Source organism: Rhinolophus hipposideros, assembly GCF_964194185.1.
Source record: "Rhinolophus hipposideros genome assembly, chromosome: 2".
NCBI classification, from domain to species: Eukaryota; Metazoa; Chordata; class Mammalia; order Chiroptera; family Rhinolophidae; genus Rhinolophus; species Rhinolophus hipposideros.
In genome coordinates, this window is record NC_138048.1 from 74,048,866 (window position 1) to 74,074,007 (window position 25,142).

The 25,142-nt window shown below is 37.0% G+C and overlaps 1 protein-coding gene across 19 annotated transcripts in view; it reads left to right on the forward strand.

The window, feature by feature from the left end:
* Positions 1–25,142, forward strand: part of MECOM (MDS1 and EVI1 complex locus) — a 540,874-nt gene that overhangs the window by 259,729 nt on the left and 256,003 nt on the right. For all 19 annotated transcript variants that reach the window (XM_081072912.1, XM_081072904.1, XM_081072908.1 and 16 more), the window contains one exon: positions 6,535–6,872. In XM_081072912.1, coding sequence (XP_080929038.1) covers positions 6,535–6,872 — 338 coding nt within the window. The remainder of the gene's footprint in view (positions 1–6,534; positions 6,873–25,142) is intronic.

Below are 25,142 nucleotides of genomic sequence, written 5' to 3' on the forward strand. Positions count from 1 at the left end.
AGTTTCATTATCTTGGGGCCATTCTCACAGAATATTCTGCTGGCCAGTTCAGAGCCTCCTTCTTTGTTCTGTTTGTGCGTCTGGCACTACTTGGGCTCCACCCTTTTCCCCAAGCCCAGCACGCGTTTATTGGCTGTGTTGCCGGTGCATAAGAGCTGGCTCCCAAAGTCCTCTGCTTTCTCACAAACATGCCGCTGTAACTGCTCTGGAATTGTCCTAACAAGGGAAGAAGAGCATGTCCGGTTTGAATTTGGGAAGGAAATTGATGTCTTCCCCCTCCCTTCCCTGCCCCACTGTTAGCAGGCACCGACTCATGGACTTGTGTTCATGAGCTCACGTCCTACCAGGAGGTCCCTGGTGGGGCTTGAGGTTTGGCAGTGCCTCCTCTGCTCCTAGAGCTGGGCACGTATCCTCAGCTCTCAGCCACGTGTAATCCTTCCTGTCTGCTTGCAAGTTGGGCACAAAGTACTGGCGCTTAGGCCCACCCTCTTCTTTAGTAGCAATTAACCTTTACTACAGAGCTTCCTTTGAAGTTTGCTCATGTTTTTATTACAAAACTGCAATGAGGAACATAATGGGGGGAAATGTCTAAATTTCTGAGTTACCTAATCTGTTCAATTCCCTAGCTGGTCTCCTCCTGGCAGTTGTTTCATGTACTTATGATCTCAACCAGTCTGTCTGAGATCTCAAACCATGTTTCTGTCTCAGCCTATTTTTAAGATTAGTGAGCTATTACACACACACACACGCACACACTGCAAATGCACATGGATGTATCATATGCATCTATGTGTACAGCTGAGTATAAAGAACTGATTTTTTACTTAGTGCCTACAGAAACCAGCCTTACTTTATAGTCAAACTATGTATATATGCTTTTAATATGAGTATTAAACTCTATTTAGTAGCTAAATATTTTCTATCAATGAACTAATGTGAAGAGTAGAGAGAAAAAAATATTTATGTTAGTATCACTAATGATAATACTGAGTGATAAGTATTATGACAGGTACTGAATTCTTATTAATGCTGAAACTCAGGATTTGGAATGGCATCTACCCAGAAGATTTGCAGTTAAAGTAGGCAGAGAGGCCAAGTGAAACAAATGGTGAGTTATATAAAACCCACAAAAAGAGAAGGCATTTTAGGCCAGCCTTGCAAATAAGAACCAAAGAATTATGAGTGAAATGGCATTTTTTTTTTCTAGCCTGCCGTTCACAGGAGCTCAAATAAATGAAATCATTTTTCTCTGCTTTTCACTCAGCAGTAAATCATTGGTAATCCAAGGTTGGTAGAAGAGCAACTATGAAACTCAAAGAAAATACAAGAGACTCTTCTTTTCTTTTCCTTAGGATGGGTAAGGACTTTCTAAGAAAAATGTAAAAATCACAAAGCAAAAACAGGCTTCCTTCCATAAGGTTAAAATTTGTGTACAACAAAAACCTCATCAAAAAGCCAAAAGACAAATGATTTCCTGGGGAAATCAAAGTAGCAAAATTTATATCAAAGGGCTAATTTATTATCAATAAGACAGACCGAAAAAAGCCCAATTAAAAATGGACAAAAACAATGAACAATTTGCAAAAGAATAAATATAAATGACAAAAATATTTAGTCTCAGTTATCACTGAGATGTGAATTAAAGTGATAACAGATATATAATCTTTTCTGTTGTATTAATACATTTTAAAAATAAGATATAATAATATACACCAATATGGTTGGTAGGAGAATAAATTGGTATACAGCTCTGAAAAGCAATCTGTCAATATTCACTTAAATTTCTTGTAGGAATCTAACTTAAGGAAATTAAAATGGATAAATAAATATTAGTATGAAAGAACGTTCATTTCAGTGGTATTTAAATATCTGAAAATTAGAAATAACATAAATAAATACTATGGAAATAGTTCACTTATTTTGGATTTATATATTGGAGTATTATGCAGCAATTAAATGTAGTTTTAGAAAATATTTTTTAAAACATAAGGAAGTGTTCATAATAAAATATCAAGTGAAAAAGCAAAAAAACAAACAATTCACATAATATGGCCACAATTAAAAAAAACAAAAAAACAAATTTAAGAAACGTCTTTAAAGAAAAAAAATTTCCCTAATTAGGGGGACTGGATTTGGCCACCTGAATTCTAGTCTCGGTTGCCTTTGGCTATACTGTTTAGCATCTTTGAGTAGCAGCTTTCAGATTTGCAAAATGAAAAATTATTCTTCTCACCACCATGGTTTTCTCACTGGATTGTGAGCATCGAAATGAGAAAATACAGATGCATTTATAGAAGTAATTATTATCAGTCTTATTTCTGAAATTTCCTCTTTGCAGATTCTGATTTGTTTTCAAAATGGAACTCACCTCAAGTGGAAACCTATGTTATTCAGAATCAAAGAAATATAATCTAAGTGTGTGCTCTTGCTGAGTCTCCAAGGATATTAGAACACTTAAAATTTGAATTGAAGAGGTTGATTTCCAAGAGCATTTCCCAAGTCATTTACCTCACATCCAACAATAAATTTATCTTTCTGTCCTCGTTCAGTTAAATGACACACCTAAAGGATGTATGAAGCAAATTCCAGTAGCAGGCAGCTCAGCTCCAAGAAGTTACAAGGGTTGTTTATCTTTATGGGAATGCTGATATATACAGCATTTACTACCTGATACTTACCTATTGTAAATGTGCCCAGCCTGTCAGTGTGATATCTGAGCACTGCTTTAATTAATTATAGTTATAGCTCAGGGAAAGGATCTACCAACTTCTTCTCCAATAACAGAGATTTAATGGAGATATGATAATTGAGGTAGTTTATCATGTAGATGAAGTGTTTTACCAGCTTTTTGGATAGTTCTTGAGTAACGACAGGGAGGAATGAGTTTATTTTGGTTATGCAAATATTCAGTGCAGTGTGAGAAACGGTATTTGCTGTTGAAAATTTCATAATGCTAGATCACATTGAAATATTGTTGCATGTTTTGATACGTAAAACTCCGCAGGTTTATATTTCCTTTTTTTTGGTCACCACAGCCTTTTTTATATTTAATTCTGATGATACTAGATTAACAGTGGCTTGAAAACAAATTGCCTGAGTTTGCATATACATTTAATGCCTACACGTGGATGAATAGGACCATGAGTCTTTCTCCTGGATTTGCTTGACCTATATAAGTTGTTCTTTAGTTTAATTGGATTTTTTTTGCCATTGTAAGCAGAATTGCATTCAGGCTTTAAATTCAAATTCTTCTGTGCAGCAGCCTGGGCACACATGTGTATTTTGTCTCCACAGGAATTGAAATCCAAATGCATTCATTTAAATTATGCATTGGGAGAGTTTGTGGATTACTCCAAGGTCATGGGTCAGCTATGCCAGTGGGAGGGCCCAGATGGGTTTGTCTCTATCCTTTTTTGAGATTTGAGATCACTTTGATGGAACTGACAGTATGACTGATTTAACCCTTTGAGGAAATAGGGGAAATTTTACTAACCTTTAATGGATAATTACTGGAGGAAATAGTTCTATTCATTTGGATGCCTTTTTGTTTCCTGCTGCTTAAATGGAGAAGTCTACAGATTACACAATGTCTTCCAATTTACAACATTTACTTCTCGAGAAAAACAAAATTTTCACAATGGGTGATAAATCCCTTTAAGAATATGTAAAGTAACTCTGCACTTGCAGTGCTTAAGTATTAGAGTTATAGGGAGAAGTTTTTATATGCTTTTAGCTGTATCACGAGTTCTAGTGAACTTTTGCTGTTCAGTTGAAGTGCAAAATCTCCCTGAAGGATAAAATTAGACAGACTTTATCAAGTGTGTTTGGATCCTGAAGTATATTTCTCTGATAATATTTCATAGGACATTATTAAAATTGTTTCTTCTGATGCTGTGTTTGGAGAAAAGTATGTAATCTGTTGTGTTCTATTTCTGTGGGTTTAAAAGTGCTTGCTTTTCAGGACCAAAATAGTTTCTTCTATTTGGTAGAGATATTGATTTGGTTTAATAGTTCAATAGAATTATTTGTTAGGTTAGTTGTCTATTTGACAAGTATTTATTAAGTACCTTTATGCAGATCACTTGGAGAATTCCTAAGAAGTGTGAGTTCCAAGCCTTCCCTTCCAAAGTCTGTTTCCTTGCTGGGAATAAAAGAATCACTCGTATTAAACTCTAAGTAGCAATGCACAGCATTATTTGATCATCAGACTGAGGGGGAATATTATGTAAGAATTCAAGGAAGTGGAATACCTGTGTTAAATGTGATGGTGAGGGGACAAGTTGGGACTTGACCTGGCAGGATGACTAGAAGTTGGATGGGCAGAGGAGCAGAGATAGATAAGCAGGCAGACAGAAGCACAGAGAAAATGCTCACTGAGCTTAGAAGACAGAGTTAAGCTTATTCTAGCCTGGGGCCTCCTATTGAAGAGTGTTGGGAATCAGAGAGAAAGTGGTTTTTATAAAATAATAGAGATTTTATTCCAAGACTGAGAACTTTAGATTTTACCTGCAAATACTGGGAGTTATTGGAGATTATAGTACAGGAAAACAGGTATGCTAGTAAGATAAATACTGGCTCAGTGTTGAGGGATACTGCAAGAGGCTGGAGGTCTGGAGAGTCATTTAGAAAACTGTTAGAAAATCCAGGAATGAAAATGTGGATTAAAAAAATGAGGCGAAGGTAAAACATCTTGCAAGAAGAATGGACAGCATTTGATGGCTGAATAGACTGGAAGATGAAAGAGAGAAAATGTCCATGTTATTTGAGAACCTTGAGCATAGATAATTAGTAAAAAATAGAATTTTTAATGGAAATGGGAAGTGGGCAGGAGACTTTTTTGAGGGCAGATAATAAAGTGCAAACTTTTGGATATACTGAACCTGAATAATAATGACCTTGTATGTTGGGATCAAATGTCTCATAGGTTGGGTCCTAGAGTTCAGTTCTATGCTTGGTTTGGATGGAATTATCTCATTGTTTGAAACAAGATCCAAGTACTTTATTAGAAAGATACTTTTGCACTTACAATCACTTTGCATTTCACAAAACTTTAAGAGAAGTCAGTACTTGATGGGCAATTGTTATTGAGTGTTATAGTTAATTGATTTCTAAAATGAATCAGAGAAGGAATTGGGGCTAGAACTTGTGTTTCCTACCCTCTAGCCCAATAAACTATCTTGGAAGACTTTAATAATTCATAGAACTGCAGGGTTGGTAGGAGTTTAAAACTCATCTAGTCTAGTCACCAATTTGAAACTAGAATTCCTTCATATCATCCCTAACTTGTGGTTATCTAGGCTATGTTAAAACCCCTGCAATGGTAACTTAAGGCAACTCATGTAACTTTTAGATGGCACTGATTGAAATCGGCCTTATGATTTTAACCCCTTTTTCTTAGTTCTGCCCTGGAAGGAAGGTCTACAAATCAAACAAATCAGGTATGACTCTTAGTCCATAATCCTAGTGGACAAGAAACGTGTTTATTTGCTTTAAGATAACTAAAATCCCCATTCAGCTGGTGAACTGGTGGGAAATTCATACTGTCATTCTTCTTTATGCTTTCCCCCACACCCTCAATAAGTTGTAGAATGATATTAAGGTGTGACACGGTGTACTTATTCACTTGGGGTGTGGGGCTGGGCTGCTCTGGGAAGGCCTTAGAGCCCCAGTGCTGAGTGTCTCCACTCCCAGGTACTCTACCCTGCTATCCCCTCCGCGGTTTTGCATTTCCCTCAGAGCACTGCATCATGCAGAGGACTTTTGTTCTCCACCCTCTTTTCAGTCTGGAGGAAATTCACTCTCTTTTTGTTGCATCCCAAGACATCCTCTTCTCCCTTTCCTTTCTGGAAAACTCACCAAATTTCTTTAATGATTTTAGCTTTTACAAATATCTGGAGGAATCAGTAGTTTCAAGTAACTTTAATTGTCCTCTTTGTGTAAGTTATTGAGGCAAGAAAATACCAAGAGCTCGGTGATGTATTTGAAATGGAAAAGGAAAAACAGAGAAAGAACAAACATAAATGAATATTCCAATAAATAATCCTACCACACAAATGTAAGCCTTGTTGCACATGGCAGCCTTTGGAATCTTTGACAACTCTTCTACAATTCAGTCTAAGATACTGTTTCACGATATAACTTTCTAATACATTGCAAAATGCTATCAGCTCCCAATTTGGGATGGTTTGTATGTTTGTAGGTTCACATAACTTTATTTCTTATCTCTGCTTTATTCAGATCAATAATTAAATTGTTGATTGTTTCCCAGATGGATGATGGATTGAGCTGGTCCATGAGAGTATTATTGACAGTTGAAGATTAGCTCATTTGATTTATGGATTCACTGTAGATAAACTAAAGAGGTGATAATCCTTCCTCCCCCATCTGTGAATAATAGAGATCATAATGCAGGCATATTTTAACAATAGTCTTCCCTAGTTTGTCTTCAAAGAACAAAGTTATAAAGTGACTACTGAGCTGTGGAATTTTGTCTCTTTTATATTAGTAGGAATTCATGAAGTTATTTATTCACAGGTAATGAATGTGTATATGGCAGCTACCCTGAAATTCCTTTGGAAGAAATGCCAGATGCAGATGGAGTAGCCAGCACACCCTCCCTCAATATTCAAGAGCCATGCTCTCCAGCCACATCCAGCGAAGCATTCACTCCAAAAGAGGGCTCTCCTTACAAAGCCCCCATCTACATCCCAGATGATATTCCCATTCCTGCTGAGTTTGAACTTCGAGAGTCAAATATGCCTGGAGCGGGACTAGGAATATGGACCAAAAGGAAGATTGAAGCGGGTGAAAAGTTTGGGCCATATGTGGGAGAGCAGAGGTCAAACCTGAAAGACCCCAGTTATGGATGGGAGGTAAGAATATATTTTGAGTTAACATATATATTCAGATGTATAAAGAAGGGTTTACGTTTTAAATGGCCATAACATAAGCAAATTTTATTTATTGCAAAATGCCTTCAAATAGATCTTTAAGCAGTGAACCTCCTTTACAGTGTCACTTCTTGATAGAAACACAGTGTTGCTGAAAGGTGCATATATGTGTGTGTGTGTGTGTGTGTGTGTGTGTGTGTGTGTATGTGTATATATGTGTATATATATATATATATATATATATATATATATATATATATATATATATAGCATGACAGAAAGAAACTCAACTAATGAATGGTCAAATAATAGTACCAACTTGAAAAACATCTCAAAGGAAACAAAGATAATTTTTATAGTTAACATTTAGAAACATTGTATATGGACATCCGTATAGCATGCAGGATAAACAAACAGATGTCATCATATGATATGTTCATTGTATTTTCTTTGAGGGGTGGTTTGGAATAGATTGGAGGAAATATTTGTTTTTTTTCCATTTTGTGGATGAGTTAATGTGGTGTTACTTTTGTGCTACATGTTTCTTTTGCTCTGTGTTCTTCTAATTTATTTTGCCTCTCTTGTGAAAATCCTGCTTTGATTCCACAGCTTCCAGAATATGTGCACTGTCCTGAATTCTGTGATGATTCTTTATAGTCAACTTGATTTAATGAATAATTCATGCATAACAATGACAGCAAAAAGCAATATGAAAGTCAGTCACTAATTGTAGCCATACGTTTCACAGAACCCGTCTGACAATATTTAAGAATAAGAAATTATTGTCTCATTACAAAGTCTAAGTAAATTATATTTCCATAAGGACAGGTGACAAGGTTATTCTTCTTTGTTTCTAAGTTTTTTTGTATAGATTCAGTAGCTAGATAAACTTCCTGTTCATTTTTTGTAAGTTGAAAACTTTTTTAGTTAAATCATAGCATCATAATTTTTGAAAAATCTGGTCTATATCTGAAAAGCTTGTAGGCAATTTCTATATTAGCAAGGAAGTTGTTTTTGGACATGTGATCAACCTTCAGTTTCATAGTATTTCAGTTAGACAGAAATTGGATAAACTAGATTTATTTGATATGTTCTTTTAATATTTATGATCATTAATAGAATATCTGGTCAGCTTTTTAAATTAAAATAAATATATGCAGTGCATTCAGGACTTAATTTCAAATATTTGTCTGTTTGCTTTCTATGTGTCCCCTTGTGAAATTGGTTCAAAAATGCTATAATAACAATTCTTGTTAAAATTCTGAAATACCAAAAGTTAATATCTGGATTTGACATGATGACAAGGCAGAAATCTTTCCTTAATTTTGTTCTTAGCCACAGCTCTGGTAAAGTTGTGGTTTAGCTATCTTGCCTTTAGACTTGTATATTGATAAGAGATTTTTAAAACTTCACTGTAGCATTAACTGATATGTGAGTTGAACACATTTTAAACCAAATGCGTAGAACTTTACGTCATTATTGTTCTCCTTAAAATAATGGCTAAAAACATTCTAATAATAAGTAACTAATTAAACTTTTATTACAAAATCTCCAGAGTTAAACAACAAGTGCAGTACTGGTCAAAATTATCCAGAAGGCCTGGAATAAAACAAGGCTTAATAATGAAATTATTTTGCAATTACAGGGTTGGTAAATACAGGACTGTACCTCTTGAAAACAAGATACCTATGGAATGGGCAATGAACTTGGGCAAATTTTTACAGTTAGAGGAAATTTAAAAACAATTAGTTTTTTTCTCCTTGGAATAAAATGTCTTCAACATATACGAAGGCAAATATTTACCTTGAGAAATGTAAAATACTTATTTTCCTTATGTCAAAACCAAGTAGTGTTTTATTGCTTGGAATTCAAGATATCTCTACAAATAGTTCATGACTCTGACTAAAGGTCACCTGTTCCCTTTCTTTCTTTTACAAAGTCAGTTGATTGTCAGTTTAGCAGTTTTCTTCACCATTTTAATGGTTACCTTTAATTTGAGAGTGTGGATTGTGTGTTCTAGATGCATTATGAACAAAACCAGAAAAAGGGCTTTTAGCAAAATTGTTATCCATGGAGGAGAGCTCTTGACTCTAGATTTTTTTTTTTCTCTTACCCTAGTTAATACAAAATCCAATCATGATCACCAAGGGCACTTTCACAAAGGCATCTCACCCTACTCCTGCATGCTCAGTTTTCATTGTTCTTAAGTCATATTTGCCCTCAACTATAACTGATTTACCCCGTTTGGTTAGAGAGATAATTGTGATTAACCAGCAGAACCTCTCTTTTGATACTCCCTCAACTGAAAAAATAAAGGCTTTAAGCCAAGAGGGGGGGAGCATGAACAAAGGAAATCCTGAATCAGCAAGCATTTATTGAGTACCTACTGTGCATCAGTTTCTGTACTAAATATTTTCCCAATAGAAACCCAGCTCTCATAGCTAAACAAATCATTGCAATCTTCATTCCAGTATTCTCCTTGCTATTTTTCCACTACAAATCTCTCCTTGTACATTTCTTGTATAATAACTTATATAACCATCTGTCTAGTTGCTCAAGCCAAACAAACAGGTCATCTTTGACTTCACTCTTTCCCACACCAACCATGTCTGATTCATACTTCCCACATTCTATCAAGCCTCCATTCTTTGCGCACATTGGTCTCCCCACCTTGGAACCTCCTTTCCCTTCCCATCCTTAGCAAATTTCTATTCATTCCTCAAGTTCTCTTCTTCCATGACACCATCCCTGACTTTTCTAGTCACAATTTAGTACTGCTTAAATGTCCAACTGTAGCACCAATAAATCCATTTACTAAAGAATTTTAAGTATTGCACAGCATTCAAATTGTTTGCCTAGCTTCCCTAGTTGAGCAACATTTCCTTGAGAGCTTGCATAACTGTGTTCTCTAAGTGCAATGTTTTAATTGTGTTCTATCTGTGGTGCCTGTGGTGCTGTCTAATGCTAAGTACATTACCTGAAATAACTAGACTGAATTAGTCAACTCAAGCTGCTGTAACAAAATACTATAGACTAGATGGCTTAAACAACAGAAATTTATTTTGTCACAATTCTGGAGGCCAGAAAGTCCAAGATCAAGGTTCCAGGTGATTTGGTTTCTGGTGAAGACTCTCTTTCTGGCTTGTAGATGGCTGCCTTCCTGCTCTGTCTTCATATGGCCAATCCTAGGTGCATGTATCCACACAAACACACAAGGTGAGAGAGGGAGAGAAGAAGAGGGAGAGCGAGTGGGAGAAAAAGAGAGAGAGGGAGAGGGAGAGGGAGAGAGAGAGAGAGACAGAAAACTGATGTCTCTTCTTATGATGGCATTAATCCTATTAGATCAGGACCCTACCAGTATGGCTTCATTTAACCTCAATTCCTACGTAAAGGCCTGATCTCCAAATAAAGTCACCTTGGGGCTAGGGCTTCACATATGAATTTGGGGAAGACTCAGTTAGTCCATAACACAGACATATGAAAAGTAATTGTTCAATAAAAGAATGAGTGAAAGAATGAAAAAAAATGAATGAATGATGTAGGAGGCAAGGAGTGGGGGCTGAGGGAGGTCCATGGAAAAGTTAGAATCTTGACTTTAGACTTGTAGGATCAAGTCTTACCTCTGCCACCATTGTGCAATTCTAGGGAAACTACTCACAATCAATTCGTTCTTGCATTTTTATGTGACCAATGGGACAATATTAACTGTTCATATCATTAGTTGTTATGTAATTAAAATTAAGTAAAGAGATATGGTAGTCTCTTAAAAAAAGAAAGCTCAAAGATAGTATTGCAATTAAGGGCCACTTTTTTGAAACCTAGTTAAATAATTTTTAAAAAGTTAAATACATGTAACTTTTTAAAAATCACTTTTAGACATGTTTAACTTTTTAAAAACCACTTTTAAAAATCATTTGAGTTTGTATTTTAGAGAAGTAGGATATTTTTGAAAATATCATTTATAAACCAAAATATACAATTAGGGAAAGTAAGCCATAGATATCAAAAACAACTTATGTATGATTTCCCCCAAACCAGTATGGATTTAATAAAAAGAAACTTTAAAAATAATATTCAAATTTGGCAGCGATTGCCACTTTGCTATGCAGATGACTTGTTTTTCACAAAAAGATCTTCAGAGGCTGGGGAGAGCTTGATTGTCTCTAGGATCTGAAAATAATTACTGATAGACTGCTTCTTCCTAGATTTAGAACTTTAGAGTCATTGATTAAGTGAATAATAATAATAATAATAATAATAATATAATAATAATAATAAAGAAATTCTGTTGGTTCAAAATGAGAGTTTTCTGGTATGTTTCCTTCTAAAGATGGCCATTATGCGATAACATGGGGATTACAAGGCAGGGTAGAGGAGAGCAGGCTTCTGGAGTAAGAATTCCCAGGCTCAGATCCTCTACAAGGCTCTGTCTGCTCGTTGAGGGATTTGGAATAAGTTACTTAATTTGTTACCCCATAAGTTTATTTACATGTAACCCAGTGATAATAAATGTACCTATCCAATTAGGGTTGTTGTTGTATGTTAAAAGCCTACCAAAGAGCCTTCCACCTGGTAGAAATGCTCAATAAAGGTGAACAACCACCACCACCACAACAAAAGCTTGGATGAAATAAAGATCTAGCGCAGAATAACTAGATAAGACAAAGGCCAGTTACGTTTTACTGATTGATTTTAATAAATTATTACTCTTTCTCCCACTTCTTGTTTCCTAGAAATTTAATTATCTCCAGGATAGTCTAATTATGTGACTCTGGTTTATTGAAAAGGGAGCACTGATTGTTTCCTAATTAACAATTAAAACAAGGATTCAGGAGAGATTCATACATTTCTTTTTAAACCAAGGGTAATTTGGGTGGCATATTTTGTAATAGCCTGACATAGGTCATTGGAAAAACAGTGTGAAATTTTATTTCTTTGGAACGTTAACATTTGGCACATTTTCTTTGCTTATCTTTATTATCATTGGTCATCACGAAACTGTACAGGTAGATGTAAATCAATTGATGATGTACCTATTAGGTGCCAAACCCTCTGTTTCATCCATTTCACCCCAAATTGCTCCAGATTATTTTGGTCAGTTAAAATACCAGGTAGGAATTTAGCTTTTCTTTTTATCCCCTCAAGCATACACATATTCAGACATTGAAAAATAATGACATGAATGGACAGTAAATTTCTCTTATGTTCTGTTAAGTATAAGGGAAGGAATAGTGGAAAGAGATTTTACTGGAGTCAGAAATTCATTAAATAATTTTGATGCAGTGCTTTGACAATACATTATGTTCTAGCAATGTAATCCTGAAATGTGATATTACAATGAATGTGTGCCTCCCTATATCATTTTAAAAGAAATAGTTCTCACATTTATAAGTTTGATTTTGAGTTCTGCAGTGATTCCTTACCTATTGAAACATGCAATCTATATGTTAGCTGAAACGGGAATATCCATTAAAATAACAACAGCAACATCATACTTTCAAGAAGCCTAACAACTGAGTTCAGAATCAGGAGGCTGACGATCAAGTAATGTATGTTTGGTAATAAATAGAAATGGGGTAATTTGGAATTTTAGAGATATGCTCAGGTATCTTTGAATGGCAATATTTCTCCCCTAGTTCCCTCTAGGTCTGCTTGAGCCAAAAATGAATTTTACCTGGTCTTTCAGAGAAAAACATTTATTCATTAATGAGAAAGCAAGTGTCCTTGACAAGTTGTATATTCGTAGTCCTAGATAACTAAGAATTGAGGACTTCTGTCTTAATTTTGAAATGAATTGATTCCAATAGAGGTGATGACTACCAAGTATCCAAAAGGTTTTTTTTTAAATAGGTAGTTAAGAAAAAGAAATGTAATCTGATAGTAAATGTATATTACCATAAAACCTTACATTATAAAGTATTAAGTTTTTGCAATATTATTGAAAGATGGTAAATATAGTTTGGATAGTCAATTTTACTTTGTGAAGAATTAAGAACTGGGAAAATGGAAAGAAAAGATGTGAGGTTTAGTTAATACTATGTCCCTGAACATGATTGTCACAGGGGTCCAAGAAGATGTAATAGACTTTCTTAGAATATAATGAAATCAAGAAAAGGAGATACAATTTGTTTTATCCATCTGTACTCCCATACATAGTAGAAATAAAATACATAGTAGAAACCTACAGCATACATAGTAGAAACAAAATCTGTGGTTGTTGAAAGAAAAAAGAAGTTACTCTGCTGAAGCACCATGGACTATCTCTAGTTTTGACCTAGGCTCAAGAGGGACCCCTAGTTTCTGTGAAGAGCTCAGAAGTCCCCCTACCTCACCCACCTATGCTCTGTCAATACCAGGGAGCTCATCTTATATTTTCTTCCATGAAATGTATCGATGTTGTTCAGCATGTCTATTCTTCCTGTTGCTGTTTTTGTACTTCCAAAGTACTGTCAGTGATGTGGGCAAGTCTGGTATAAAAATATTTGTAAAAGTTCCCCAAGTGTCAGGAGCCTTTTGTTTTACTCTATGTCTTGGTGATCAACTAGAATTTGTGTGTAAGCCACTCACTTTTCAAAAAAATATTGGGTGATTTTTCTCCCAGTTAGGAACCCTTATGTAAATTGTTAGTGTATCCTACAAAACAGTTGAAAATGAGTTTCTTGTATTATTTATTTGCCCCCACACTTTCATGATTATTGCTCCCCTCTTTAGTTACTAAATCAATAGTAAAACTCATGGGTTCAAAACAATGAAATGTTCAGGAAAGGTCCTTTTTTAATAGATTTGACAACTGGTTCTAGGATTTGGTCAATCCAGGAGCAGAGAGATTCTTCTTAATGCATCAGTACTCCAGAGTACTTTGCTGGGACCATAGCGTCAGGATGTTCTATTCTCTGAGCTCTTCCCTTGAATATGAATAAGAAAGAAGTGGGAACTAATAGGAAGCAACTGATTCAAGTCTATCTTAGTAGAATAAAAGAGTTGGGGCAACTTCTTCGCTTCCCAAGTTTGTTCAGTGTAGCAATATGGGGAGAATTTGTTTCAACAATGATAGGTGGGTAGCGTGGAGAAATGGGGACACGGAGGGCACCTGACACTATTTCATTTGAGCAGTAAATAAAAGTTTTATTAATGCAACCTTTTAGCTTCTCAGAATGTATTTACATTGATAAAATCATACAATAATTTTGATAAAGTACTTTTCCTTACACAGATTTCTATCCAAGAACTTAAAAAATGAATTAGTATTTCAGTTAGAGGAAAATTCGGTAAATAAATGCTATCCTTATTTTTGCTTTGGTATATCTTTTGGCTTTTCGTGAGGTAGCTGATGCTGAATATAGGTAAGTATTGTATACTTTTAGTGAATATTTTCTACCTAATAATTAGTAGGATTGTCAAGTCCCCCCAAAAAAATCACAAGAGCAAGACGTGGTCAGCTATCATTATGACAAAGAATAAGATAAAAAGACACGTGTTTGTGTGTGTGTGTGTGAATTTGTCATTTCTTTTAAGTCGATATTTGATATAACAAGATTTTAGTACAACACAAGAAATTTGGCAGTACCTTTGTTAGGAAGGGATCTTTGCTCATACTGATAGAAGGTAAACAACATGACCCAGAAAGAGCTTGCCTCACTTAGAAGTTCACATCACAGCTGGGTCCATCTGACCAAAGGAGAAAATTTCAGAGATATCTTCTAGTGGAGCATTCATGGCCAGAAACAAGACAAACAAGTTCAAGAACAATTAAAAGTTTATTCTATGATTGTTGGTCATGTCACCTGCTCCTGATATCTACTACTTCTGGATCCAAACCCTCTCATTTATTAAGCATTTATTCCATCAACTTTCAGACCAGACTTTTATTACACCAATTAAATGCTACCCAAGGCAAAAAATAATTTGTTTGCACCACGTGACCTAATCCTAGGAAGTAGGTTGTAGCATGTCATCTGAAACAGAAACAGTGTCTCTGCAATCCACACTGCACAACCTACAGACAGACAGACACACACACCCTCTTAAGTTTTTTAATTGATCATCTTGGAATCTAAATTTTGCATTCTGGATCTAAGCATTTTGGATGATGCTGGTCCCTGTTGCTTTTTCTTTGTAACCCATATAAAGTTGGGTACTTTAGGGTTCCATTGTCATGAGGGGCGGCCTGTGGAGTCTCTAGTCCAGCTCCCCACATAAGAACGCAGGATATGGTGAGGCCAAAAAGGAACACCCACGGAGCCATGGATAGGGAAATCATACCACTATAGTCTCACTGGCGGCTGGGTTGGAGACACAGGAAGCAGAAGCCACACGATCTGCAATCTGCCGTCTGCTTTTCTACCAGCCAACCAACCCCACTTGCTAACTGAAATCCACGCTTGCCAGCTCAGCCACCATCCTCTTGCTAGCCCCCATTTTCTGCTAGCGAAGCCACGGCAGTTATATTAGTGGCCAATGGCTCACTGGTTACAGCTGACGGCCAACGAGCCACAGCTGATGGACATCCAATCACAGTTGATGGCCATTTACTACCCGAGTGAGAATCTTTCCACATGAGGCTTAGAGCCTGGAAATTGCACTCCTGGCTCTGTCCCCACATCCACCTTGGTAGTCACTATAAACAAACAAACAAAAGCCCAGTAACCTCTCCACCCCTCGAAAAAGTTAAAAAACAAAATAAATCTCTTCTAGAAACATCAAAGGGGGATTGCATTTATAATGTCATGTAAAACTTAAATCCTTTCTCCCTATAAATGTCTGTCACTCACTTTCTTACTCTTTCAGTATCTCAACACATCCAGCAGATGCTAACCTTTGCTCTGAAATCTTTCTTCTTCCTGCCTCACCTACACAGTTTTCTTTATGTATGGGAAATGTGCATATAGTCATAGGAATATGACTTAGTCATAGTCATATAAGTCATAGGAATATGACTTATTTTCCGTGGATATTGGCCAGTCAGTTCCTGCCACAGAGTCGTGAGTGGTGGGCACCTTTGTGCCTCCTATCAACTGGCTGGTAGTGGTATTTTCCTCTGACACTGCAGTTGACCTCCCAGGCTGCCCAGGTGTGTCTGGCATGGCACAGAAACCTCAGTTTGTTGGCAGTCACAGGTGTGGATGATTTGTTTTTTCTTTTTTCATTTGTTTAGATTCTTGAGGTAGGAATTCAGCAGGTGTGTGATGCCAGCAGAGACTCTCCACTCTGCCACAGAGGCCAGCTGTCCACAGAAAAGATGTTCTTGTTGGTCTCACAACACTGCCAGCTTGTATCCCTGATTTCCTGGAAACTTCACCCAAGGTCAAGACTCTGCCTAACCACCGAGTTAGGGTAAGCTCATCTTGATAGATGAGCATTAAGAGTCTCCTTACATGAACCTAGTCTACATGTAGGAGCAGGTTGCCTGGCTCTGCCCTCATATTTTTTCTCTTCCGGTTTTTTTTTCTTTCCTAACTTGAGCTGGTATCATCTCAATTATAGGGATATAGGAAATCCTGGACTTGATTCCCAAAGAGACATACGAGTATACCATATTAGGATATTGTTGTTGATGTATAAATTTATGCTCATTTGATTGAGACTAAACAGTAGGAGCACAGATGGAGAACGATTCTGTGTGAAGTTCTTCCATCTACTTGTGATCTCCTCAGGGAGTCACTAAGCCTGGGACCCAATCAGTTCAGTTTAGGGCAAGATAAACTTGGAGATCATTGCAGACCTTGTCCAGCTTTAGTGAAAGGGTGGGAGGAAGTTAACGATGGTGATACTGTTTGAGGAAACCAGATATCTAGAGAAGGAGGTAACCAGAAGCCCTTCTGTCAGTGTACATCAGCAGCGTGGGGCTGGAGCTATTGAATCTTTCCCTCGTCTCACCCTCTGTAACCTAGCAAAGCACTTGCACAATGGTCTCTCTTGGCTAGGTGGTGGTATCTAAAGAAATAAATATAAGCACTTTAGAGTACTCAGTTTTCCTTTGTCACAGACCCTTCCAGTTTTTGTCTTTAGAATCAAACTTGGAGTTTATTTGATGTTGATTTTATTTGCATACATATAATACAAGTGGGGGTTTGGAGACAGGAAGCCACACAGCAATTTGCCCTCTGGTGCCTGTACCTCTCTGACTATAGGCATTGGTCATCTATTCCCTTTAGGTAACACAAATGCAGCACAATGCAATGGGGACATGCGTCAGAGGAGCGTTTGTCTCAAAGGGCAGGACATGGCATCTGTAAATCAGGCTTGGGGAAGGGGGGTGTCACGTGTGAGTATCAGATAGGGAGTAGACTAGTCTTTCACCCTGCATCTAAACCTTTTATAGTACACATATTTATGTTAACATGCATTTGATCTAATGGCACTAGCCAAATAGAACTGATGGTAATAATCCGAAGAAGTAAACATTAAACATCATATGAACCATTAAAATCAGTTTTACAGCTGTTATCCTTCTGTAGCGACATTTCATATGGTTGTTGTTAGCTATTGCTAATATATTACTTTAATTGTAGCACCTTTTGAGAAGCTGGTTCTTCTGTAATAACAAAAAAGTGAGATTAAAACCCTTACATGGAGCTCCAGGATTGAGAATGGTCAGTCATATGTCCAGAATTTGATTAGAACTTACTTTATATCCAAATCGTTATCCCCCTGAAGAGACCAGGAAGGATTAAAACTAGCTCTGTTGCCCCATGGATGATACTCAAAAAGATAAAGAATTATCATTGTATTTAATACGAGAACTGACAAGCCATCATAATTCTTTCCATTAAGTAAATATGTTAGAGAAATTTATTATGAAATGACACATTATGCGAGCCAGGAATCAAAGATGACATCCTTGCATTAAATACGGTAGATGCCATTAAGGAAAACAGTCAATATGTCACCAAGCCATGGCCTGTAAAAATTAAATTGATTTGGTAAATGTAAGTAAGATAGATCTGTTTGCTTTCATCATCAATTTTGAGTGGGTGAACAGGTGATGTCACCAACCTGGGAGCGATAAAGATGCAGGACCATCTGGAAAGGCAGGTGATGAATGGGCAACTGCTTTTGGATAGTGACAGTGCTGTGGTACTTTGTCACTTGGGATGCAGTACTTAATAACTTTTCAATACCATCATAATAAATTTCACTGCCTTATTAATATAGAAATGGTGAGTTATTACCATGATGGTGAGTGTAAATAACTGGAGATGCAGCCGTCAGAAGCTGATTGTTTGGGCATGTTTCTTTAAGCAACACAGTTGACTTGTGATAATCAACCTATGTCTATACCAGTAGAGTTTATTGCACTTGTCAAAGGAAAAAGTAGTATTATTCAAAATTATATGAAGTCGTAATAAACAAGTTTAATATATTATCAGACTTTTCCTGTAAGTTTTCAAACACGAGGCAGTAAATCATTTTTAATAATGCCTTTTCATGTAAAATAATGTCCTTATGCAGTAATAATGTCCTTTCTTAAGTATTAACAAAACAGTCGACTTCTTTGTACGTGTTTTAAAGGGTATTTTTATTTGTACTTTTCAATCATTGGAAAACTGCAGAATGAAATCCTTTTGCAAATAAAGAGCTAAGGCAGGAACCTTAGACTGTTTCATTAACAAGCTCGAAAGTTGCTGAGTACAGGCCATGTCACACGTTTCCATTTTAATTGAACAGATGTACTTAAGGGTAAACCACAGCAAACGAAATACAGACAAAATTATAAACACGTGTCACTATGATGTGGGCAGGAAAGAGCCGCTGATGAGCATCTGTGTGTATTTTATGAAGCCAAAGAGTGCCACTTCATAAGTTCGTCACTGATGTCTCCAGTTTAATGAGGAGAAACAAAATATGTAGATAGGTGTAAGTTGAAGATGAATTACTAGATCAATCACTTAGCACCGTTCAGGGTGTCTGTCATTGTGCGGTGGGAAAATAATTAGATCTGGGATGCTGCCCTTATTTATATACCGGTGTTCAGTCTGGGATGGAATATGGAAGACTTCCTCTTTATGTCACTGTGGTCTTTATATTGTTTCTTGGCCAGACTGACTTTTACTTCTGACAGTGTCTTTCAGGCTGCAGTCTGCCAGCCTCTTAAATGAAATGCCTCTCCGCCATTTCTATTACTGCTGAAAAGAGAGCCAGCAGTCTATTAACAGGCAATAAAGTTCAGGAAGCCCAGGACTCATTTCTTGGGTCAGAGGTGAAAATTGCATACTAAATGAAACAAAGGTGTGCCTTGATCGCTCGAGAAGCAGCACTAGAAAGAACACACGTGTTGTTAGCTAGAAGTCTCCTACTTAAAGGGAAAGGAATAATCGTAATAATGTTGGCCAATGGAGTTAAGTACTCAGTTGAGAGAAATTATATCAATCTGACAAATATAGCCTTCACTGGAGATAAAGTCTCTAATGACCTTAAATGCATATATTTATCATTTAATTCAGCAAGCCAATTCCCTTGGGCTTTTGACCAATGACATTTCCCCCTAAAGTTTAGAATTTTTTTACTAGCCCTGAGAATAATGGCCATTTGTCAGAGGGTTCCAAAGCTAAATGCAGTTGGAAGCAAAGAACAGGAGAGAAAAAAAAAAGGCTAATAGAGTCTTTCCACCTCAGAGAATATTAATATGAAGTTTTATTGATGCAAGAGCTGCAGTGTTTCGTGGCTGAACAGTAGGTGGCAGACATTGTAGTGAAGAAATGGGGAAATTTTAATCTAAGCTCTTCTCATCTGATTTCATTAACTTCCAAATATGTCATCAGTGTGCACGGCACATGAATTTGCAAAAAAAAAAAAAAAAGACCACTAAATAGTTATGAAATGTGCTAGCCGAATGTGGAAAAATCAAAAGGATCCTACAGCAACAGAAGCAAAAGGTCTAACGTTTCATCAGGTAAAGTGTGTGTGAAACGCGAAAGGCCAAAGAATAAAGGGGCCCTTGTGCATGGTGGGCTTTTCCTCACTGTTTTTCTTGGTCTCAACTTGATGAAGTGTATTAGTGATATGCACGAAGCACTGTGACTCCTGTATCTCCCTTTGTGACATTGTCCACGCCTTTGTTCCTGCTGTCAGTCAGTTGTTCTTTCTCTTGGGCAGCCACATTGGTAACCACAGGATCTACTTGCAAATAGATTTTTGTAAAACCATATTATCCTTCAGTCCTTTACTGCTTCTCCCCACCCCCTTCCCTCAACAATCTGGCCATTCATGTGGCATGGCTCCCTTGCTTGCTTCTTTGTCATACATCTAGTGGTTTGTGTTTCAGGGAGGCCGATTGAGACAGGGGAATGAACCCTGACCTGGGTGCCAGGAATCTTGACTTGCCTCAGCTCTGACTTAGGACCTTGGACAAGTCACCTGGCTTTGTTCTCTACAGTCTCACTGAGGTCTATTTTAGCTCTGATTTTCTGAGTCTTCAAATTCTGTCTCATACATTTGATCTTTATTGCTTTTTATCAGATGGACGTGCTCTATCATGGTTTTAGAGATTTTACATATATTGGGGCCATGTTTTGCTTTTTGCACTCAGGGAGGAATACAAATTAACTGTAAATTAAGTAGAAAATGGATGCTTGCTTTATAATTTCTCTTGTAGTAAACTCATATGATTATGTTTTATAAACCTGAACTCAAAGCACCTGTGATATGTGCATCTCTTTGGATTTTATATTGTAGCAGAGAGGGCAGCTTAAAATCAAAACCTTGTTTTGAAAGGAAAGTAGTTGGTTAGAGAGAGGATTCTATTCCTAACCATCTCTGAAAAGATACAGGTATGAGTTTTATTCTGCTCCTGGGGTATGACTTAGTTCAGCCTTAATTGTATACTAAGGCAACATTCAAAGATTCTATTTGCTTCTCTCAAATATACACAGATGTCATGGGCCCTCCTCCTCCTCCTCCTCCTTCTTCTCCTTCTCCTTCTCTTTCTCTTCTTCCTTGTCCTCTTCTTCCTCCTCCTCCTTCTTCAATAAAAGAGGCAATACAACATAGGGGCTGAAGAGACTGGCTCTAGAGACAACTGAACTTAGTTCAAATTCTCTACCACTTACTAGCTTTATGACCGTGAATAAGTGCTTAATCACTTTTTGCCTCAGTTTCCTCCTCTGTAAAATGGTAGTAACAATGAGGATCTGCCTCATAGGATTTCAGTGAAGATTACATTGTAAAGTATTGTAAGGGGTTAGGACAGGGCTTGGTATGCTATAGTAAGTACTTCAAAGCAAACTGATTTTAATAATCATCATCACTACCATCATTCCCAAGTTGGGGTGCTTCTTGCATCCTTTTTGTGAAGGAAGGATTGGGGAATTCAGTGTCTGGGGGTTGGAACTCATTGATTTGGCAGAGCCACCACATTGCAGAATTAAATACTGTCCCTTGTCTGAGGAGCATGGGCAGGTGGCCTTCCATAGACACCATGGTTTTGGATTGCTGATGGATATTTAAATGGTTCTTTTACTGAAGACTCTGGTAAGTGTTCCTAAACACTGCAGAGGAGAAGAATTATGTCTAATAAATGTAGGCTCTTGTAGCATAGTAGGATGGGGTTGAGAGAGGTAGGAGTTCATCGTGTAAGCCTTCAGAAGATGTACCCCCTCAGCTTGAACTCCCTTGGTGTATTCTTTATTTGAAGGACTCTCTCTCCTCTTTACTCTTCTTTATCTTCCTTGGCCTCCAACACTCCCGTGTCTCACAAACTCTGCCCCCTCAGGCTTCAGCCAGATAACAGGGCTGATTTTCTCTAACAAGGTCAAGTGTGAGTAGATGTGTCGAGTTGGGGAAAATAGGTGTGCTGCCATTCCAGTTCATGCTGTTCTTCAGTAAGGACTGTGGTGGTATCCTTTCTGAATAACTTCAGAACAAACACACCTCACGACAGGAAGTATTTTCCTAAGGTGTCAATATCCAGTCTTACGTGATGAAAGCATATTCTGCCTATCCACAAAACTTTGACCTTGTTACTTGTGAAATAACAACCCTGGCCAGCATGTAAATTTGCTTCTTTCCCGGGCCCTATTTCATCAATGGAACTCCCCATTAAGTGAGCATGGCTCAGAATCACTGAAAACAATGTTATAACTAAAAGTATTGTGATTAAATGTATGGAAGTATTTCAGAGTAGTGAAAATGTATATCATAATCTTTTTGTACACTGTCATTTGTTTATTCTTAAAATTTTCTTAAATTATGGTACCTGGTGGGTCAATGGGGTTCTGAGACTTTCTGGGCAGAAATTTGAGGATTCGTAGATAAGACTCTGCAGAAAACCCATCATGACTTCTCACATGTAAAATTTCGCTTTTCACCCTTACCTTTGAGCATTTGGAATACAAGCAATAGCAAAAGCTGTGTTTTTGTGTTTACCTCACAAAGGAATACGTGCTATTGGGAAAAATATGTGCCATTGGAAACTGAGGGTAAGATCTCTGACTCATGGGATATTAGCAGGAGGATACTTGAATTGTTTGGTTGAGGATTTATGGCTGACCGTAACAGGAGCCCGAAGTCGAGTTTGCCTGAGTATGGTTAGAAACTTCCTGAAGGAAGAGCTTGAAGGCTGAGAGTGGTAGGGGGCCTGTGGCTCCCTGGGGCACAGTTATTGCCTCCCTTCAGTTTCCTGACCATCACAACACAATGTTAATGTCTTCTAACTTCTGCAGCATGGACTAAATAGTCAAAAACTGCCACATGCTAATGATTCTTTACTTCCACAAATTCTGCTATATCTTAAGATCTCCCTTTGTGTGGGGGCCTCCATTGAAAAGAATCTGGATCGAGTAATATACTTAATTGGAAGGTTTAATAAGAATGTAGGACTTTGCTTTCTTTTTTAGTTGGAAAAGGCAGTAATCTTGAGGAAGCCAAATGAGAATATGATTTTAATGAGAATTTTCACTTTCCTTATACCTTCCAGAGGATGGAAATTCTCCTTTGATCATTTTAATTCTATAAGATTATTGTCACCAATATAAAGGTTGAAAAATAGTGTAGTTTGCCTATAGATGAGCCTGGGAAGTACTTGATGAAATCATGAATTGTTATGATTTATATTACAGAGCTCCATATGGCTCCCTGAACGTTGACTTGTCAGGAACATTATGAAGGGTATTGTGTTGAGGAGGTATATAATGTCACTTGGTGAGCTTGACTCAAAAGTGTTCATTTGAAGTTTGATTCCTTACTCAACCACCATAACTGATTGATCGAGACATGGATCTCCAATTGACTTTAGTTTCTGCTCTGCAAATCTTCCATGAACCTCATTGAGAGCCTAAGATGCAGTTGCAAAGTATGATTGAAGAGTTTTGGTTTCTATGTTATAGTCCAGCTAAGTACCTCAGAGCACTAATCCCCAATTGCAATCTTCCAAGTAGTGTTGAGAAGGGAAAAAAAAGTCATTTCACCTTCAGTTTCTCTGGGATAGGATCAAAGGTGCCGTAACCAGGTACGGTGACACTTAAAATATTAGGACTTTTAAGTCAAGAAAGGCAGAATTGTGATGTGACATGTGATATGGACATAGATAAATAGGACCTTTTTAAACTGATTTAGTTTAGATTATAGACTAGATTTAGTGTGGATGGGATGGGGCTGGGGGATTACTTAATTCTAGTTGGGAAAAAAGATTAAAAAGAAGCACTAAAGGCCACAATAGGATGTTAGAATTCATTACCAAAGACTGGAGAGGTTGAAAATATAACAAAAATTACGTGGTTTTCTACCATCAGCTGCCCCTCACCAAGACTGTCAACTGTGAATTTTTCTGTCATCATTTGAAAACCATTTATGTTTCCAGCCTCGTTATAACTTTTATAAGTTTATTCCAGTCCCATGGAAAACTTTATCTGTACTTACTCTCTTAATTTTAGTCTAGAATTCAAGTACTTCCTCCCTAGGAGAACCCTGAATTTGGGAGTTTAAGAAAGACAGAGAAATTGCCTTGGAAAGTTATCTTTTTATCTACTTGGACCAGGGCTCTAAACTCTTCCACCATCTTGGGTTTCTGTTCTATAAAAAAGAAAAGGTGATTTTTCTGTGGCTCTAGACAAAGCATACACTCTTTGAAGTAATAAGTTAGACCTCACTACAGTGTATGAAACAGGCGCACTCACAGGCAGATTACAAAAATGTAAGAAGAAAATTATATAGTAATAAAAACTGGCCTAAGTTTTAAAAAAATGAGTGACCCTGTATTTTCAGGAAGAATGGAAACCTCTATTTAATAAAAGTCCTTTGGTCATTGAGATGTGTCAGAAACCTTGCCCTTTATTCTGAAGTGCCATTGTGTTAGCGTTGAAATGTAAAAATAATAAACAGCTGACATTTTAGGCACAGACTAAACATCAAGCAAATGACATTACATCAAAGCTCTTGAGAAAGTTACAAGATGACGAGATGCCAAAGGAAGAAAAGTGAGAAACAAATCTATTTGCAGTAGAGGAATTGTCAGTGTAAGCGCCATTTACCCAATTCTTACATTAGGGAGGTTTTGCTTGTATGGAAAATTGTTTTTCTGTTTGAGTTTATATAAAGCACTAGGAAGGGCAGAAGATCACATATGATTTCAAGCTTCATTCCTGTTTTTGCTCTTTACTAATTAATATATTAACTCCACAAGTTTACACTACATGTCTACCACGTGTCCTTGTGAAATGCAGTAGTGGAATATAGCGGTGACTAATGCCAGCTTTCTTTCCCTCTCCCATTCCCTTTCTTTTCCTTTCCTCCTTTTTTCGCTCTTTATTTTCATTTGTTTATTTTATATTTTCTTACCCTTAGCCAAATGTCAATATAATTCTCTTTCCCTAATAGTTTTTGTTGAGTTAATTGAGTATCCATCTAAAATGTGTCACCTTACTTCAAAATAAATATTCTCAGGATTTGACCATCTGAAGGATAGTTATTTTGAGGGTGCAGGTGGAAACACACCTGTAGTTAGTCCCTTACAGGGGCATTTGTCTATACCTGAAATTATTTGCAGGTGGTAAGCATGTGCTTATAAAAAAGGGAAATAGGGATTTGAGGACCAGAAGAATGCCTCGTAATGTTATTTTCTCTTCCCTATCTCTTGGTTACTTGGAGAACAAATGTATATAGTTTTAACTTCATGTCCTGAATGACTGCAAAGAGGAGATAGAAGTGTAGCTTTGACTGTTTTATGTGGTTCATAAAAAGCATTCTCTCTGGCTCCGAGGATCCATTTATATTTATGCTTTACAGAAACAATGCTGTAAAGTTTTCTAGTTTAGAGGA